We start from the raw sequence: 19,476 nt of genomic DNA, 5'->3' as shown, positions 1-19,476 counted from the left end.
CCGCAGCCACGGCGGGTCCCCCAGCCCCGCGAGAGGCTCTTTCCCTCAGGGAAAGCTGGAGCACAATTCCGTCCTTCCTTCCTCTCCTGCCTCCTGCTACCTCACCCTCTGGTTTGGGCACTCGAGCATCGAGGGCTTTGTGGCCGTCGAGGGGATGTGGACACGCCAGAGCTGCGAGGGCGCTGGTGCTGCCACTTGGAAATAAGCTTGGGTGTGAGGTACTAAAATTGCCCTCCAGTGCTGTAAGGTGAAAGAATGCATTTGTATCAAATGTTTCCCGACTTAAAAGACATACTTGCAGTGTTCTCCAACGTGGTTTTCATAACGGGTGGGAAATCCCGCCAGAGAGCAGCGGGAACAGCTCTGTGAGGAGAGGGCTGCAGTCTGAGGGCAGTTCTGGCTGCCCAGACACCCTCCTGAACACACCCCCCGACAATTTCACTATAAAAACGTGAAACTGAAATATAAGCAAAATACGAAAACAAACCCGACATGTTTACTATCAGCTTTAAAAGATCATAGCCCTAATGGCTATCAGGCAATCACTGCCCATCTCCTACAGAGCAGGGGCAACTTGTGGGTGTCAGAAGGAGTAAGTATTTTTGAGATGTATACTTTCCTTTGGAAAATATATTAGGCACTTAAAAGGTGAAGAAAATAACCCCAGTGTTCTTGGCGAAAATGAAGCATCACACAGATTTAGGAAAGTTCGTCATAAACATTTATTTTATGTCAACCTGTTTAGAGAATGTTTTACTCTTCAACAGATAGAGGTTAGGAAGTGTTTGTTTTCCTGTTTGTTTTCTGGTAGAGGGGAAAAAAAAAAGTAAAATTCAAGATTCACCAGATATGTGAATTTTAAAAAGTTACGTGTTTGTGGGGAATGCCTTGAGTGGGAACAGGCTGTGAGGAGGACATAGAAAGCACCCGAATCACAGAGGGGACGAGCACTCTTTTCTCAAGGGGGAAATTCTCACTGAAAATCTTTGGCAGTACTAGAATTCCTTCAGATAAAACAAACTGAAGTTGTTACTGGAAATAGATTTGGGCTGGATTCTGCAGCCCCTCCATGATCAGGAAGAGGCTGTGTCAACTCAGAAGCCTCAAGGGGATTTTTTGTAATGTCTGAGTTATTTTGATGAGGTCTGTGAACCTGGGCTTTGCATAAAGTAGAAAATGAAAGACTTTCTTTTCTTTAATTAACCGTACACTTTACAATATCTAGATTGCCAGTAGTTTAGTTTGGGATTTTTTTTTTTTTTTTTTTAACATGAGCTCTCTTTCTCTGTCCTTAAATACCTGGAGCTTCACCTCATTATTTTTCTCCTCTGTGACCTTGACAAGAAACCAAAATCTATTCACCTTGTAGGAAATGGCAAACCAGGTTTACTCGATAAGTCCTGCAGAACAGCTGTAACGTGGCACCAGACAGTGGAGGGTCAGAGGCTCGTACTCCGTGAGAATTGCTCTGTCATCCTCTCACTAGCATCAGATCTGCTGGTTCTGTGGAAACACAGGTGTTTGCGCAGCTGAAATACTAAGAAATAGTCTCAGCTCTGGGAGAGGTGGGAGGAAAAAACTGATATTTACAGTTCCAAGGAGATTTGGACTTGCCCGTTCCCCAGCAGCAGCTTTGCCCTCTGCCAGGTTTCAGCTGTTGTAGCCAGAGCTTTGTGCGCTGGATCGTTTGATCCAAACATCAGGCATGTCTGGTTGGCTGTTGGGTAACACGACCGGCCCCTCGCTCCCCAATCCAAACCGATTTTTCCACGAGGAGCTGTTCTGCTGTGACGCTGCTGGAGAGACATCAAAGACAGTCTCCCTCAGGTCCAGCCGCAGGGTATCTCTCTTGCCGTTCAGGTAACCTCTCTCCGCGTTACCGTAGGAGTCAGACAGCTCCAAGGCATCGGGACAGGAGCTGGCTGACTCAGCAAGCTTCAGGCCCTGCTCGAAATCACTGATCGACGTCTCGCTGGAGATGTTGAGCATGTCAAAGGAGCTGCCGAGGGAACAAAGGCATCTGTGAATTTTGTAGATGTCAGCAGCAGGGAGGGGGCTGCGCTCTGAGGTATAGTCTGGCTGCTGCTGGGCAGTGTCGCTGGAACATTGGGATTTATTGAGCTGCCCGTCTTCTTCCGTGCCAGCCAGCTGGGCGTGGTCCAGCCCAGACCCGTCCCACGCTTTCAGACCGTACTTTTGACAGTGACAATCTCGGCAGAGTCTCTCCCTGTGAATTTCTGCTTCCGAGGTGCTGTGCTTGTAAGGAGAGGAAGTTTGCAGGGCGGGACACTGGCACAGGCCGACCTGCTGGTCTCCAAGGGTCTCCTGCAGGCTCTGTCTCTCTCTGTCCAGGGAGGGGTGCATTCCCCCTCGGGGGCATCTGTTGTCTTCAACTTGTGTGTCTTCAGAGAGCACAGAGGGCCGGTTAGACAGCTTGCTCGTGGAAGTGCTGTTGTCAAAACTGTCGCTGAGTTTCCTGGACAAGGGCTGGAGCTCGTATTGCTCATTTGCAGTGTTGGCCTCCTGGACCTTCCGCAACCGGTTTTGCTTCTCGCTGCCCCCACAGGCAAAGTTTCCGTTCAGCCCGGAGTCATCGGTGTAGTCTTTCATGGTGTGGGCACAAGGCCAGAGGATCTGCCCACAGTTCTTCTCCGGGCCGAAGAAGCAGCAGAGCGACTGGAAGAAGAAGCTGGCGAACCCACAGCTGATACAATTGATCATCATGACGAATATCCCCAGCTTCCTGTACGCCAGGACCGTGGCAGGCAACATGATGACCCCTGCAGAGAAGAGAGCGGAAGCTGCCATGGCCGTGGCACAGCTCATCTGCTTCAGGGAAAAGGCCACTCGGCTCAGGCGGTCGGAATGGGGGCACAGGTGGTAGGAGATGCAGTAGTTGACAGTGAAGTCAACAGAGAGACCTACTGCAGCCGAAATGAAGAGAGACTCCACTGCATTGAGCTGCCACTCCAAGAGGACCAAAAGGCCAATGGTGACCAGGACGGTGCCCGCGATGGCAGTGACAGAGAAAACACTAAGGAGGACGTTCCAGGTAGTGAGCAGCAACACCACGAAGGAAACTGCTATGGAGAGCCCCATGACCACCATGGTTTCTGTGCTGAGGCTGTCCTGCAGGTTGTACAGCTCTAGTTTACTGGTAAACCATCCGTTCTGAAGCCCCACAGGGGCAGTTTTCATTTCCTCTGTTACCCAGAGGCTGATTTCCTCGTAAAATTGTTTGGATTTGCTGTAGTTGAAGCTATAGTGGTAAACAGTTTGAAACTGCAGCACTAAGGCAGTGAGATTTCCCTCCTCATCAAACCTGAGGCCCAGGTCATACGTTTCTGCCCCTTCCCTGCCCTCTTCCAGGAGCATCATTTTGATGCAGTGCACGAAGACTTCGCTTCTGTAAGGGAAAGAGAAGTGGTTACAGCAAAGGTTGAAGCTGTGGTCTCGCTGGGAGCACTGGCGGCTGTCCATCCACCTGAGGAACTCCTCCATGAAGCACACAGTAGACTTTTGCTCCGTGTCAGGGTAATAGAATGTTTTGTTCTTCACTTTTTGGCAGAATTCGAGGAGCCACTTCTGGGCATCGGGGTTTTGGATTGTGAAGGTGGTGTCTTTCACTAGAGTGCCGTTGCTTTTTGGGTTGAAATGGTCCCCGTTGTCCACAGGCAGAATGCCCCAGACTATGGTGACGGGCATACGCTGCCCTTCTCCGCGCTCCAGCCTCTCAAACATGAACTGGTGGCAGTACTCGGAGTCGTACCTCTCGAAGGGGTGGCTCAGCCTGAACACCTGGACAGATGATGTCTCCAGGGTAGGGAGCTTGAGTTTGGGGTTGGAGCAGGAAATGTAGGCACCTCCAATGGCTAAGGCAGCAAACCAGCAGATCCAGATGTACCGAAACTTGATGACGCCGCAAGGCAGGAGCTTTTCAAAGAGCAGCTTGGAGGTTTCAGACAGCGTGTTCTGGAGCCCCCTGAGGATGTAATGGAGGGAGAGAGCGACTCTCTTGTGGCCGCTGTTGTTCCAGTAGGCTTCTGGCTTGTAAACGCAGGTGGTTGCGACGTAGCGCTCGTAGAGCACGGCCGAGGAGGGCAGCCAGGTCAGCATGAACAGCAGGTTCACCAGCACCGAGGTGCCCATGTAGACGGCGAAGCAGCGGATGGCGGTGATGTTGCTGATGTAGCTGGCGTAGAAGGCGGCGCCCGTCGTGAAGCACGAGGCCAGCATGAGATACCCAAAGTGGTGCATGGTTTGACTCACCCACTGAGCGAGCCCGGCCGAAGGGTTCTGGCTCTTGCTGAGGTTCCACAGGTCGAAGAAGACAAAGGTGTGGTTGGCACAAATGCTGCTGAGAACGATGACTGCTGTCAGGTTCACAAAAGGGAAGTAGGTGAATCTGAAGGCCACCTTGTACAAGAAGTAGGAGATCATCAAAGAACTGACAACAGCAAGCAGGACCATCAAGGTAATAAAGACTGAGCGTAAATAAAAAGAAATGCTTAGAAAAATAGCTAATATTGCAAGTACTGGATACTTAGTATCCAGTAAAAGGTAGTGATGGAACAGTTTCTGTTTAAGGCCCAGGTCCATTCCAGTGATAGAGGTGTAGTTATCAAACAGATCCCAGGTTTCAAGGTTGTCTAAGTAGATCCCCATCATCGATGCACCTTTTCTTGTAGGCAGGAAGAGCAGGCTGTATTTGAGAGAGGGCACTTGGTACTCCATCGTCTGGGGGCTGAGAAAGTCCCTGTCGACCAGGAAGTGAAGCAGTTGGTAGATGGCATTGAAGCGGGTACATTTTTCTGGGACTTGGGCACACTGGGAGTGTTTCTGTCTGACGGCCGCAGGGCCTATGCAGGACGGGGTGAGGACACCTCTGTGGTAGTCTGGAGCACAGGCACGGAGCAGGGCCAGGGTGTGGGAGATGTCTCCCTGGGTTATCTCCAGGCATGAAGACCTGTTGTACAGGACCGCGATGTAGTTCCCCAGGGACCAGCTCGGGCAGCATTCGTTGGCTTCTGTGCGCTGGCAGAGGTCTCGAAAATGCACGTGGGAGCGGATCTGGAAAACAGACCAGGGGCATCAGGGCAGACTCCAGTGTGTTCCTTGTTCCCTGCAGTAATCCTCCCTACTCCTTCTTCTGTCCTATCCTCCCCTTTCCCCTTTTCCCCTTTCTCCTTTCCCCTTTCCTTTTCCCCCCAGGTGTACCAGCCATCCCTTGCCATCCTCCCAAAGACAAATCCCAAGCACCATTTGCCTTTTCCAAAAATTAAACCTTGTCCATTATTTATGTTTTATAACCACAGATTTTAAAATTTGGCTCCTATGGCAAATGCAGCTAATCCCATTAGAACTCCCACTTTTAAAACTTGCTGCCGGTGTCCAAGCTGATAGTTCCATTTCCATAATTAGGTTCTGCTGCCCAAAATCCTCAGCAGCTTCTGAGGAACACCTTTGGCTCCCAGACCAGCTCTTGTTCAGTGTCCGTTTATTCTTGTTTAATTTGCAACTGGCAGGTGGGATCATCCCTGTATTGCCAAGGAGATGAAATGCTTTGGAATCGTCCAGGTGAAACCTGTTGTGTAGCTCACGTTCTTTCTGTCTGGCATCCTCTCAGCTAGACATCAAAAATTGTGGCAGACAGAAAAGAGACAGCCTGTACATGTGTTCTTGCTGCCATCACTGACCTTGTCTTGTTCCATTTGACACATAGACTGAATAGCTTGCAAGTTCCATAAGCTCCCAGCAGTTGTGGACATAAATACCAGCTGGGAATAGCTCTTTTCTGAAATAAAGAAGAAAAAAAAATATTAAAGAAAATGATTAGCTAATGAAAATTAATCAGCCAGGCTGTTTGGAGTAGACTCTCTGTTCATGGAAAAAGCAAAGTATCTGTGTGTATCTCAGTGTCCACAGGACTGCTCTGGAGGGCTCCCTGCAGGGATGCAGGTCACAAGACAGCAGTGAGTGGTAGCATCTGTCTCGTGTGACCTCAGCTCTGCTCCTTAAGGGCCCATCTGCCATTTGCATTTTTCAAGAAGAAAAGAAGGAACAGAGAGGGAGTGGGAGCAGAGAGGGAGGGTGGCATGCGCTGTGTTTTCAGAGGATTCACTTTCGATGTGGGTAAATGGTAAAAACATTAGTCCTTTAACATGTGCTTGTAAGGGATATTTCTAGAGGGAAAACCAGAAGTATGGCAAAGGGTTAAGAAGGAGGAACAATTCTTCTCCAGAATTTCTGAACAAGCCTTTTCTGACCACTCAGTTCTGAAGTGCTGGGAGGGCACTATCAGAGCTCTCCCATGTGGAATTGTGCACACTGCTTGCTTAGAGCCATTTCAGGGTATTCCCCGTGTCCCACACTCTGACAATTCCGTCACTTGGGTTCTGGGTATGCAGCACTTACGGCCCCGTCGACATTCCCCTCACCTGGGGGACCACAGAAGAATCCATCCGCTCCGTAGCTTGTTTCCACCATTCTCCGTGTCCTCGCTGCTTGTTCTCCCTGAGCAGCCTTCTGGCCTCTGCCCATGCCAAGGTCATCATAGCTAGCAAAGAGCAGCTTATTGTTAATAATTATTGCTACTATCTGGAGATCATCTGGCCGTCAGTCACGTTCACTGACAAGGGCCTGGTGCCACACACAGCAATAGGGAATCCAAATCCATTGCAGGCATACAGACTTCAAACTCTGCAGGGTCCTGGTCACTTTTAAGTGCAGGATATATATTATACTTCACATAGATATCTTGGAATATTGAATGTGTACCTTTACAGTCAACATCTCCCTCAACCCCCCCCAAACCAAACCCAAATACCTTTTCTTCTTGGCATAGGGAGAAAGGGAAAAGGTCTTCTTGTAGCCCGTGTGGCTCTCGACATTCCTCCACACAACGAGCTTCCTGCCAATGTCAGTGTCTCGTGGCTCAAATCCCTGCTCAAGGAAAAGGGCTTTGTCACCGCTCACACTTCACTCAGCTGTCCTTAGCCCTCCTCTGAGACACAGAAACTGTATTACTGCGTCTTGGAGAGAGACACAAATTCAACTTCCCCTGGAACTACTGCATCCCAGACACGAGAGAAAAAATATGTCTCCTTTCCCTTTCCCTTCCCCGCAACAATGGCTACAATTCTCTCTCCCTGATCTCCTAAGACTCTTCTCCTTTTCAAGTGTAATGGTCCCTTACAGAAATGGCACTGATTTTCCACTTCATGGACGAACTCTAGTGTAATCTTGTTTTTTCAGGATTCCTCCATTAGCTGGAGGCAGGGATGACTTTAGGGAGTGTGGGATTCTGCATGGAAAACAGGACTCTGTGTGTAGTGCTCAGAACAGGGCAGGCTCTCTGTTTCAAGAGCCTCGTGCACAGGCTGTAGGAAGCAAAGCCAGATCCTCCCTCCAATCTCTGCCCAGCCTGGGGGTGACCCCAGCCTTCCAGCTGTGGAAGGGGAGCAAAGGGAGCAATCCCAGTTTGTGCTGGCAGTGTCTCCACACCGAGGGAGGGCACTGGTGGGAGTGCAGAGCACAGCTGAGGGATGGGCTGGTGGCTGCCGCTGGCGCGGGCTGTGCTCTCCCTGCGTGCCAGAGGGGCAGCTGTGCGGTACTGACACATTCTGCTCGTCCTGGAGGGATGATATCCCGGCTTGGCCGTGCATTTTCCTTATGTCCCTGTCGAGGTATCAGCTGCAGGGACTTACCATTAAGGGTTCTGAGAAGTCAGGCAGGTTCCCGACGAGCAGCCCAGCGACGGTGCAGAGCACGGCTGTGACTGAGCACAGCCCCAGCACGGCCAGCGGCCACTCCGCCACCAGCTGGGAGTAACTGCAACCAACAGGAGCACAGAACACGAGCTGTTAAAGACCCCTCTGGGCACCCAACCTGCTGTCCCACCAACGAGGCGTTAGGAACAGGAAGGAAAAAATCAGGGTTTCTGCTTCAAGCAGTCATTTATTGCGAGGCTTGGAGGCTCTAGTACAGCTGTTAATGAACATATTACACCTCTAACTGGATGTTTGCAGGCCGCTCTAATTAACTGGGGTAATTTACATTTTGCCTCGCTGCATTTTCCTGCTTTTTCAATCCAAAATAATAAAAACCAAGCTCTTGTGCCCTAGGGCAAAATGAAGCTTTAAATGTTTAACTTCAAAGATTGCATTTAAAAAGAGCTTCTTCCTTTTTTCCCCCCGTTGTGCAATGTCAGTTTGGGCTGCAGATTTCCAGCCTGGGGACCCTGAGAAGTCTTTGGGCTATTCTGAAGAGTCCCCTGAAGGCAAATACCCCAAGCAAGTCCATTGTCATTGGTCTACGTTCATATATTTAGACATTGGTCTAAATTCATACATATTCAGTACAATATATATAATTTTAATGACATTTCACCAATTTTTAATGACATTTCTATGCCATCAAAACTCTTCCGGAGAAGCAGCTTCCTCTGGTCAAATTATTTTTTCCAGTTACTTTTATTCTGAAAGAGCTGGGGTAAAATTTTCAATCCAAGCTCTATTTTTATTTTGGTGCAAATTGTCTCCCATAAAGGATGATCTATGGAAGTTACTCTCCCACAGTTTTTTTCACCAGTGCAGGTTTTACTGCATCAAGATTTTTGTCTTCCTCAAAAATACGTGCTGAGGTGTAAGATAGCAGAATGGGTTCCTGCTCTGGTTTGGCAGGTTCTAGGCAGTCCTGTGTTCTGATGTATTTCTGAAATATGAGGAATTCTTTGTCGATAAATAATTGACAAATATCTGGGTTTCAGGTATTGAAATTCACAAATATTTGTGAAGGGAAGTGAAATATTTATGAACATTGTTTGAGGTGGAATGTTCCTGTTTGCCTGCTCTTTTGCTCCTCTTGCCTCTGACTCCACTGCAGCTATTTCACCATTAGAAACCATCACAAGCACTTCAAACACCTTTTCACATGACTTTTGATGTTTTTTGTATTATTTTCAATTTACAACTGCCTTATCAAATTTGTTTTCATAGATGAAGTCTTTGCTGTTGAAAATGAACAAAAATTACCCTTTAAGCATTAAAGTACCTAATTTCTGAAGGCTGTTTTGGGTGCTTCCATGTCATATTAACAGAAAAAAAAGGAGAGAGAAAGAAAAGGAATCAGTTCCAGTGTCTGATGATGGAAGATAGTTATCCAAATCTTCCAAACCAAAATCAGCTTTTAAACAGAAGTAGAAAGCAATAAAATTGTTTTAATTTGGAGAAATGTATTTAAAATCCTCCATCTTTTGAAAAGATGAATTTAGTTCATGGGTGGGCTCTCCTCCTTATTGCTCATCTGGTAGGACAAACTGGATTAATTGTGTATAAATATACATACATGTATATATATATACACATATACATACACACACACATATATAGGATTATTATATCTATATATCTACAAAGTTACTGTGTGGGTTAGAGCCAGGCACCTGCCCAAGATCAGCTACTGAGACAGCGTTGCTGTTCATTAATTCAGGTTAAATTGATCTCAGGAGCAAATGGAGATTTTCCCAAGGAGTGGGAAGCCCCAGGAGCACTGACCTCCCCTCTGGAGCTGGGCCTGGCAGGATGGCACCCCCAGTAACACTCTGCTTTCTGATAGCAGGGTGGGAGAGCACTGATCACACAGGGTAGAAGGGCAGGAAGCTTTTGCTGTTAAACATACCTTTTTGGCATCCTGAAAGCTTTGTCGTGTCTGCAGACAGAAAAAAAAAAGATGTGTTCATTTATTATAGTGCTGCACTGGTCTGAGCAGGTTAACCCTTGCAGGGCTGTAAGCACCAAGCTGAGCCAATGCTGACACAGGCCTGGCACTGTGTGAATTAGCTTAATGAATAACAGAGCCTCTGTCTCTCCCATTTTATCCAAAAGGCTGGGAAGCCATGTAGGCTCCTCATTTTGCCCCTCTAAGAAAACCCCACAGAGTGTATTGGACATTAGCAATGCAATCCCATAGAAATCTCTGTGCAGCTCTTATCCATGAAAATCTGGCTGGTTTAAGTGCTTTCCCGCTGAATTCTTAAATTGTTTCTTGACATAAGCAAACCTCTTTATTAAATCTCATGAGTTGGGCTGGCAATGCTTATAGATAGCTTTTAAATCCTGTTCAGCTCGGCGAGGATTTTCCCCAAAGGTGGCTCTCATTTGTTTCCCAGGCCCCTCCAAAGACAGTATTTTTCCAGGCTAGAGGAGCAGAAGGCCAGTGGAGCTGCTAAAATTATTTTACGAGGATTTTATTCACACAGGAGCATTTGTCACTCCTACTTGTAGGGCTCTGAGGAAAGAAATAAAGAAGCCTTCCCCAGGGGATCCAAGGTTTGTTAATGAATCCCTGAGGACAAGCTTTCCACTGGCATTCTGACAGAAAAGCTAAACCTCAGTGGGTCACATATCTGCAGGACCTTTTTTTCTGCTCTCTGTCTCCACTGAAATGTCCCCTTGAAACATTCCCTGGCCTGGAATGGCTTTGGGCTGAACACAGCTTCCAGAGAACTGCTCCCACCTCTCTCTGTAGCTGTGCTGAGCTTCCCACAGCCAGTGCTCCCTTCTCCTCTCACCCTCCTCCCACACTCCCGCTTAAGCTGGGAGAAGGTGCTGCTGCACTCCGGCACCTTCGTGGGACAGATGGCCCTGCTCCATCCCAGCAGCCAACTGGTGACCTTGAGGCAGCTCCTCCTTCCTGGCCTTGCTATGAGTGGGAGAAATGGAAAAGCAGCGGAGCAGAGTTCCCTGTGGCACAGTCACTCTCAGTGACTCGTGTAATAAGTGTACTGTGTTTCCCTCATCACACTAATGCTCTGTAGATTCAGGAGAGAGAGAGAGGAGCGAAGCAAAATCCCCCCCAGATTATCAAAGCGAGGTCTCTTCCCGGCAGCGCGCTGCCCATCCTGTGCTAATTCCCTCACAATAGCTCCTCAAGCAGATTTGCTTGGATTAAAAACCCCATTCTGGCATTATTATGTTATCACTTTTCTGACTGCTGGTGCTGCACATGCTGCCAGGGATTTGCAATCCAGCTGTGTTTCCTACTTAAATAACCTGTTATGGAGGACGTGGTTGGCAATTTTGTTGATAGCCTGTGAGCGAAAAAGGATCCAGGAAAAGGATCCAGGCTCCAACCGTAGTTGCTCTACACTGCAAACAAGCAAATTAAATCCTCTGTTAATGGCTGGAAAATGAGACTGTAAAGGGCTTTTGTGCCTAAGCCTGCAGTGCTGTGTACAGTCAAGGAAGGAATCCTGTGCCATCTTTTGTCAGGATTCAGTGGCTATGGCTGCTGCAGCAAAGGGCTCATGGTCTCTAGTGCCAAGAGTGGACTCCAGGAGGGACACGGGAAGGATGGTGCTGGCTGGGAGAAGCAGAGGGTCCAGCTCAGGCTGTTGTCCCAGCTCTGCTTACAAATGAAGTTTGCCCAATTCTGGCACTGCCAACACCCTTGGTGATTCCCAGCCTGCAAAACCAGCTGATCTTCTCCCTTTTGTATCTCTCACTGCCCAGCTGTAGCCAGCGCTTACCCTCGGCGGCCGCTCCCTTCCAGCACAGGCAGAAGCTTCCGCAGGGGCAGGAAAAGAAATGAATTCTGCTCCTATCACTCTGCCAAGATAAAGGATTGGCAACTGGGTGGCTTGGAGTGTGACAGGAGAAAATACAAAGGCCACAGAAGATGGGCATAATCACAGCTGTGTGATCTGGGAGCAGCCGAGTGACCTTGGCTTTAGCCAGTGAGTGCCTTGAGAAGGAAATCCCTGCTGTCCCTGCTGTGGAAATGGCAGCTCTGTGTACACCCACTGCAGAGGCGGAGAGCAGACCGGATCCCTCTGTGCCTTTTGGGGCAGCTGCTGCCCCCAGCTGAAGAGCAAACCCACGTTTGGTGCCTCCTCACTCAGACCCTGCTCATCCCTCCCGCTTCCCACCTCCTAGCCCGGGAGGTGCTTTTGGAGCCTCTCTCCATGTGCCTCTTACCTGACTGTGACAACGTGATGCTGCACCGGCCGCCGCTGCCCGGGGGACCACTGTTTCCAGGGCGTTTCTGAGGCCTCGGGGTGGGAATCTGGCGCGGGCTCCCCGCTGGAAAGGTGGGAGCACAGCACGGGCCTCTCGCCGTGCCCAGGGAGCGAGGGCAGGCCATAGCTGCCCTGGGGTTCCTCCTGGCTGCAGGGGTGGTACAGGTGGTGCTGCTGCAAGTCCTGGGAGCTTGATGGCACCTGGCCATTGGACTGGGTGGAGACTGGCCCAAGCGTGTGGCTGGAGGAGGGCAGGGTGTCCCCCCCCAGCCTGGGGGATGCGGGGACGGGGCAGTGATGGACTGGGCAGATCCTTTCCCAGGAAGTGCCGCTGTAGCTGAGCTCAGCGTTCCCGATCTCTGGCATGGCAAGGCAGGTCTGGCAAGGTCCTGTATTTTGTTTTTCTCTGTGAGAGAAACGAAGGGAAGGTAAAGGAGCGGGAGGCTGAAAGGCTGCATCCTGAGAGCTGGAGACTTTCACAGCCCTCCCACGGAACACAAATGTCAAACCTCACCCACTGTGTGCTGTACTGAGCCAGCCTCAGGGCTGAGCTGCATTATGCTTTTTGTAAAGACATCCGTGACTCACTCAGGGATCCCAGGTGATGGAGAATCCTGGAATCCATCACATCTTTGTGTGTGTTGCTCCAAAAGTTTGGGACATTGGGTAATACCCCCAAACAATTCTCCAAGACATTTCACTCTGGAGGGGGCAGAACACACTGACTGGTGATAATGGCAGGGTCCTAACTCAGGACCATGGAGGGATTACAGAGCCCTGGGGACACAAACCAAAGGAATCTGCATGTGAAGAAGCCACTCAATTATCTGTGCTTCCTGGGAGGATTAATTAGTGTGATTGCTCTGCAGAAGGACTGGCGCTGCTCCAGTCGTCGGGACAGCAGGAGAGTGAGTCATCCCTGGCACTGGCACAGCCCAGCAGTGAACCCGGTGCATGTGACTGTAACAGGGGCTTCAGCCTCCAGCCTGGCACATTCCCTGATGGCTCCCATGTCCTGCAGGCTCCACTGGGCTCTTCAGGAACATTTTGTACACAGATGTCCCGAGGATGATAGCAACTGAATTTACGGGTCTTGCCATGTAGGAAGGGATCTCTAAGGATCTTTTGAAACTTGACTTTCCTCAGGATACTCAGTTTACTGAGACAAAACACTTGGAGGCTCCAGTTCCCAAATAATGAGGTCTCTGCAAGATATACTTTGTTTTCTCCAAGGAATTTAAAACATTATTGCATTCTTATAGTTCTTGATTTATGGAGCCTGAGAGGTTTTGCTTAGAGAAAGTTTGACTAATACTTTGAAGGACTGCTTAATCTGTGTGACACCAAAAATCCCTTCACACACTATAGACTGAGGTCCCTCTGCCCCCCCCCCCCCCAATGCCTTAGGAATTGCTGTCTCAACGGATGCAAACACCAGCAGTCCTGGTCCTTGTTCAGAGCACGTGCCATGGTCTCTACAGCTGAATTATGTGTCTCACTGCAGTGTCTGGCCTCAAGGATTAAATAGGATGAACAGTTTGGGCCAGCCAGAACCACAAAGTGTCTCAAATCATCGAAGAATTATGAGGGTTGGAGCAGGACTGCAGTGAGATGAACTTTAGCCTGAGGCACCTGATGTGATGTGGGAAAAAAAGAAGGTAAAAAGTTGGGGAAGGAATGTTTTGTAAAACTTGCAGAGTCCCTCTCGTTTCTTTTTCACACAGCCATGGAAAAAGACAGAATTCTAGCAATTACAGGTCTCTGGAATTGTACCCAAGTTGAATGACAAAAGGATTTGAAGAATAGTATTAGCTCAGTATTGCTTGAAAATTCCTATTTCTTCCTGAAAGCAGGACATATTGGCCTTGGCAGCCTCTGCTATGTACTTTGCAACATCAATTGAGTTTATCAACACTGATAATCTACATTTCATGATTGTACAAAAGGGGCTTATTTCATTAAAATCATTACAGCAGAGTAATGTTTGTGGTAGCAGTTACAGTGCTGGTGTGGAGACTCGTGGCACAGGCATCACACTCAGCTTTACTTGCAGACTGTACCAGCCCAGGGACCAGTAGCAACAAAACCGCCGAGGGATCAGGCCTCATCCAATGGTAATTTTAGTTTCTAAGCCAGAAAGCAGCTGCAGCAGTCACAGCATGGGTGGCATGTTCATGGGGCCTCCTTGCAATGGCACTGACTTCAGAAGCCATGACTGATGTGCAAATGCAAAGTGGCTTGAAAGAAGTCAGCTTTGTGCTGAAGCAGGTGCCAGAAAACCAGCAGAGCTCAGTGAGATAAGGTCGAGATAAGTTTGTCTCAGCACTTGCAGAGCTGGAGTGCCTCTGCTCTGCAGCCCAGAGTGCTGGTGAGGCTTGGGCTGGTTCAGCGCAGCCAGAGGCAGGAGCTCCTGAACAGACCGTGCCAGTGATATCCCAGTCCACCCACAGAACTTGTCAAATAACATCAACAATGGCCTTGAAGTCCTTGCTGTCCTGTCCCAGGTGGATTAGTGGCAGGATTACCTGGCCTTTCAAGTGTGTGATTGGTGTTAGAGCTCTGTGTAAAGGTGCTTTAGAGCAGAACTTGTCAGACATGAGATTACAAATGCAATACCAGCAGAGCTGCTCAGGAGATGTAACCTGAAGTCTTGTCTGGGGTTGTTACAGCCTCATCAGAGCCAGCCCTGCACGGGGAGGATTCAGGTGCAGCAGCACTGCACACAGGCCAAGGGGAGATTAGGGTTTGTGGTAGCCAATAAATAACATTACATCTTTTATTAGTTGTTGCCCTGCTCTACGAATTCTGGAGCCAACCTGACGGGGAGATGCTAAATACCACAAACCCCACAGCTCTGGGGAGCTGCAGGGGCAGAGGTGGTTTGGGAGAGCTGGCCTGGAGGGTCCCTCGAGCCACTCTCAAGCCTAAATTGTAAATCACCTCTTCTTCCCGGGTGTCCAGTGACTTGGTTGGGGTTTGTAGTTTTGTACTACAGGGAATTTTCATCAGAGAGTCGATGTCATGGTAGTGTTATGCTTTGGCAAGGTCTAGACCTTTTCTCACTCCCTTTTTGATGCCTCTGAGTTACTCTTTACTTTGATCCTGTTGCGTTTCCTAATTTCTGTGCACTTTAAATAGGTGATGCTCTCCTACAGTGCATAATAATTCACGGAGACGCTGCTGCACTGACAGCTTCTGTTTTGGTGTTCCACACCTATACAATATTTCTGTTCTTTTTTTTCCAAAGCAAAAGCAAAATTTCCTTTCCTTGAAACTGCTGGATCTGCACTGTAATCTGGGACTAAATTGGTCTGTCTGCCTTAGCTGAGGGTGAATATGTAACACTGGACAGAACAAAAAGGCTTTCAAAGAATACACTTTGAAGGTGGTCAGGGAGAGGCACGGAGGCCATACAAGGAAAAATTCCCCCTCCAAAAGCACCTCAGCTACAAAACCTCCCAGTGGGGAAAGCAGATGCAAAGTCCTAAATATCACAGATTGCCTCCAGGTTTTCTGCTCAGACATTGGTAGCTTTGAGTCTAATATTCCCCATGAAATCCCACTCTCCTTGTTTGCCATCTTTGCTGTGAAACACTGTCAAGTTCCGCTCTTCCCCCACGCCTTGTCTCTTAACCCGATCCCTGGCCTGCTCAGTGACTCCAGATTCTGGGATAACTTTGGCCACTTTGGATCATTCACTCGTGACTCCTCTTCATTATCTCCTTTTCAGACTAAACAATTAGATCTGTCAATCACCCTCCAGATATGAATTCCCTTATGCTCAACCCTCTCCAGTTCCATGATGATGTGACCTTGGTTATCCACAATCTCCAGGGAAACCTGGAGCTGGCAAATAATGATGGGTTGGGATAATCACTGCTGGCAGCTCTGCAGAGGTCGAGTCTCCACGTGCTGCTCTCCCAATTAGCTGTAGTGCTGCTGAGCTTAACCTTTGGTCTGCTGAGCTCTGCACCAGACATGTGGGCTGGTTCTTCTTTGCCTCCAACCATGTCACTGTTACCTTTCCGAGCCCTCAGGACCCTGAACCGTGCTGGAGAAATGTTTCAGGGGGGAGATTCTGATATCTGTTTGCTGTCAGGCATGAGGAGGGGAGGGCAGAGCCCCACACTGGACTCTGCTTGCCATGCTGGCACTGACAAAGACTTTTAACATTCATGGGCTGTGTCAGATATTTGATATCTTTGGGTCTAAGGGGGCAGAAATGGTGTCTCAGCCACAGAAAAGCCTACAGAGGCAGCTGACAGCCTCTGTTTTCTTCTCCAGGCTCAGCTGGATGCAACCAGAGAGATGTTGGGAAAGGAGAGAATGAGGAGGTGGAGGGAAAGGTACACACCGGGGTTAACTGCTCCTGTTACCCACAGCAGTGAGTCGTGTTTCTCACGCTATTTGCTTCCCCGTCTCTTCCCCTGGGATGTCTGGACAGAACAATAATCCAATTTATGGGCCTGCCCGAGTCACTGGGAGTGCAGCAGTGCTTCTCTGAGTGAGTACCAGGGCACACGGAGCCTACCTTGTGGGGTGAACCAGCAAAAGGACTGGAGCTTCTTCCCACAAGGATCCAGGCAAGGTAAGGCCAGGATTTCTAAGGAGCCAGCTTTCTGCCATTCCAGCTCTGCGGGGATGTGGAGCAGTGCTGGGATGCAGGGACTGTGGCAGGAGCCAAGGGCTGAAGGCCATGACTCCGCCCCTGGCGTGGGGTCTCTCCCTCCTGCAGGGACTGGCATCCTTCTGCCCCACAGAAGGTGGCTGCAGGACCTGGCTTTAGGCTTTGCCTGCCCACCTCAGCCCCTCTGCAGGAGGGTTTGCTGGAAAGCTGCCATGTTGGCTGCCTGGTCCCAGCACATTCCCCTCGGGATGGCTTCGCTCTGCAGCACACGGAGCCGAGCTGGGACAGAGGGAGCTTTGCGGGGCAGGGAAGTGGCAGCATCTGGTCCTCTTCCCTTTCCTAAGCCACTCCATTTTTTTGCACTCTCTGGGCTTGTTGCCCCTGAGCCACACAGCAGGAAAGCACATGAGGTTCTGAGAGAGAAATGAGCCAAAGATATTCAGCCTTTTGCAGGAATGGCTCCTTTCTCGGGCTGCTAATTCCACCCTCGTCCCCAAGCCCATTTCTATAAGCGCTGCTTTTTTTTTAATAGATCATCTCCTCCTTTGCATACTAAGGAGAGGATCAGGAAAGCAGCACTTTGCATATGAAAGATGGGAAACACCTACCTAGTGAATGGAGCTGTCTGATGCCTGAGTCAAACTACAACTTCTCCTGCTGACAGAGGAATCTCAAGGGGGCATACAAACAAGGAGAGAAAGGGCAGGAGTCTGTACCTTGCCTAGAGCAAGAGCCTTTTTCCCCAGGAACCTTTGCTTAATTAGACATTAAGAATTACAAAATTTCATTCATCAAAAAAAAAAATCTGGTTTTGTTTTTTCCCTTTTTTTTTCTTACTCTAGCAAGGTTTTGTTTGCATGTCAGCTGTACAAGTTTTCCTGAATGAAAAAGAAATATAAATTCTTTCTGAATGAAACCCGTGTGCTATAGGTCAGCTTCCATCTAGACTAATGGCTTTTTCCTGGAGAGCTGTAAATGACTTTTTAAGAATGGGCTTTTATAATGGAATTTAAATTTCCCTTTGAACGTACCACCAGCAAAACAGCAGTGGAGCTCTCGAGAAAGAAAGAGCTTTTTCGCTTGTGTTTTCTGAGGAGATAAGAGCGCCCTTTCCCAGGGATTAGGGAAGGGTTCATTGCCTTTCACTGTCACCTCGTTATCCAGCTCCCTGTCTCGCTGACAGGGAGAGACAGGCACTCCTGAGCAATCCGTCTCCTCCTTCGGCTGCGGCAAATCCTTGTGCACTGAGCAATTCCTGGGGAGTTGCTGTTTGTTTGGCTTTCTCAGTCTAGCAGCAGGATCATGTGCATCCTTGAGAAGACCTACAGTCTTTTTGTTAATGAGACTCCTGAGTATGTTAAATCATCATGAAAAATTAATGAGACTGCAAAACTCCACTTCCCACGTAGTCTGCCAGGAAAAGTTTAGTTTTATAATCCTTTCCATTGACTCGTGTGAACTGCCTTACCTTTACCCCAGGCAGCTTCTGCTGCTGCGGGTACAGGTGTGTGTGCTGGGACAGAGCCAGACACAGAGGGCTCGAGGTCCACACCCAGCCTTCAGTGCCAGAACAGCTCTGGCTGCATGTTTTGAAGAAAAAAGGAGTGAAATGAAAAGAGAAAGGAAAAGAAAGCCCCACCTTACCATCCCAGTCTGAAGGAGGCCGGGAGGAAGGTGGTGTTTTCTGCCATCTGTGTTTTTCTGGTGATGAGTTGAGCACTGATGATGAAGAGCCTTGGCTAGGGCAGAGGGTGGGGACCAGAGAGCGAACCCTGCGTGAGCAGCGGGGTGAAATTGCGGCTGCCAACCTGGCTGCAGGCACCAGGTCAGGGAGCATATGGCACAGGGCTGCCGGGCTTTATGGGGGAGATCTTTGGAGTGAACCCCATGTTTGCCCACAGTGCAGTGAGGCTCTGTCTGAGACGCTGCACTTTCCAACAATAGCTTTCCCGTTGCTGCGGAAGGGAGGGGAGGGCTCACCATGTTGCAGGATAGAAACGTGCCCGGGAGGCCAAGCCGGGAAGCCCCGCCGGCAGGGTTGGCTTCTCATGGTGTTCCTGGCCCCGGGCGGGAGCGACCCGGTTGGGCAGCGCACACCGCCAGAGCCCGGACCGCGGGCGGGCAGCTGGGCGGGCAGCGAGGGGCTCTGCCTGCGGGACACGCCTCGGTGGGGCTGGGGATCCCCGGACCCAGGAAAACCCCGCTAGCACCGACCACCTCCCACCCACAGAGCCGGCGGTGGCGGCAGCTCCCACCCGCCGGGGCACCGGCTCCGCATCCCCGTCCCGGCCCCGCAGCTCCTACCTGGGCGAGGCGGGGCCGCGGCCGCGGCGCGTCCCCTCGGGCCGCGGCTCCCGGGGCGGTGTGGCGGGCGCGGCCTCCATGGCCGGCGGCGGCGGGCGCTGTCCGTGCCCGCGGTGCTGAACGCTCCGGAGCGGCGGCCGCAGCGCCCCGGCGCGTCCCAGCTCGGCTCTGCCCGGCGCGGCTGTGCCCGGCTCGGCTCTGCCCGGCGCGGCTTTGCCCGGCGTAGCTCTGCCCGGCGGGGCTCTGCCCGGCTCGGCTCTGCCCGGCTTTGCCCGGCTCGGCTCTGCCCGGCTTTGCCCGGCTCGGCTCTGCCCGGCTCGGCGCGGCGCTTGCGCGGCCGCGGAGGCGGAGGCGGGGCGGGCGCGGGGGCGCTGCCGCCGGCACAGGGAGCGCGGTGCGGCTGCGGGGGGAGCCGTGAGCCCCGGGGCCAGCCCGGCTGTCGGGGATGGGGCTGAGCGTGCGGGTCCGGGACGGGAGCTCGGGACACCGGGCATCCTTTGGGTGACTCGTCCGTGCAGTTGTGCTCCTG

At 50.4% G+C, this 19,476-nt stretch overlaps 1 protein-coding gene across 1 annotated transcript; it reads right to left on the bottom strand.

The window, feature by feature from the left end:
• Positions 1-698: 698 nt before the first annotated feature.
• On the bottom strand, positions 699-19,233 carry DISP2 (dispatched RND transporter family member 2). Its single transcript, XM_027749313.2, has 8 exons — positions 18,948-19,233; positions 11,976-12,422; positions 9,679-9,708; positions 7,707-7,830; positions 6,827-6,942; positions 6,438-6,556; positions 5,697-5,794; positions 699-5,070 (listed from the first exon to the last, which is right to left on the bottom strand). The coding sequence occupies exons 1-8, from the start codon at positions 19,025-19,027 to the stop codon at positions 1,651-1,653; spliced, it is 4,434 nt and encodes a 1,477-aa protein (XP_027605114.2). The 5' UTR covers positions 19,028-19,233; the 3' UTR covers positions 699-1,650.
• Between the last annotated feature and the right edge of the window lie 243 nt (positions 19,234-19,476).

Source organism: Pipra filicauda, unplaced genomic scaffold, assembly GCF_003945595.2.
Source record: "Pipra filicauda isolate LSUMZ 115617 unplaced genomic scaffold, ASM394559v2 scaffold463_size517996_pilon, whole genome shotgun sequence".
NCBI lineage: Eukaryota > Metazoa > Chordata > Aves > Passeriformes > Pipridae > Pipra > Pipra filicauda.
The sequence above is the reverse complement of the archived record's forward strand: the minus strand, read 5'-3'. Positions and strand labels throughout refer to the sequence as shown.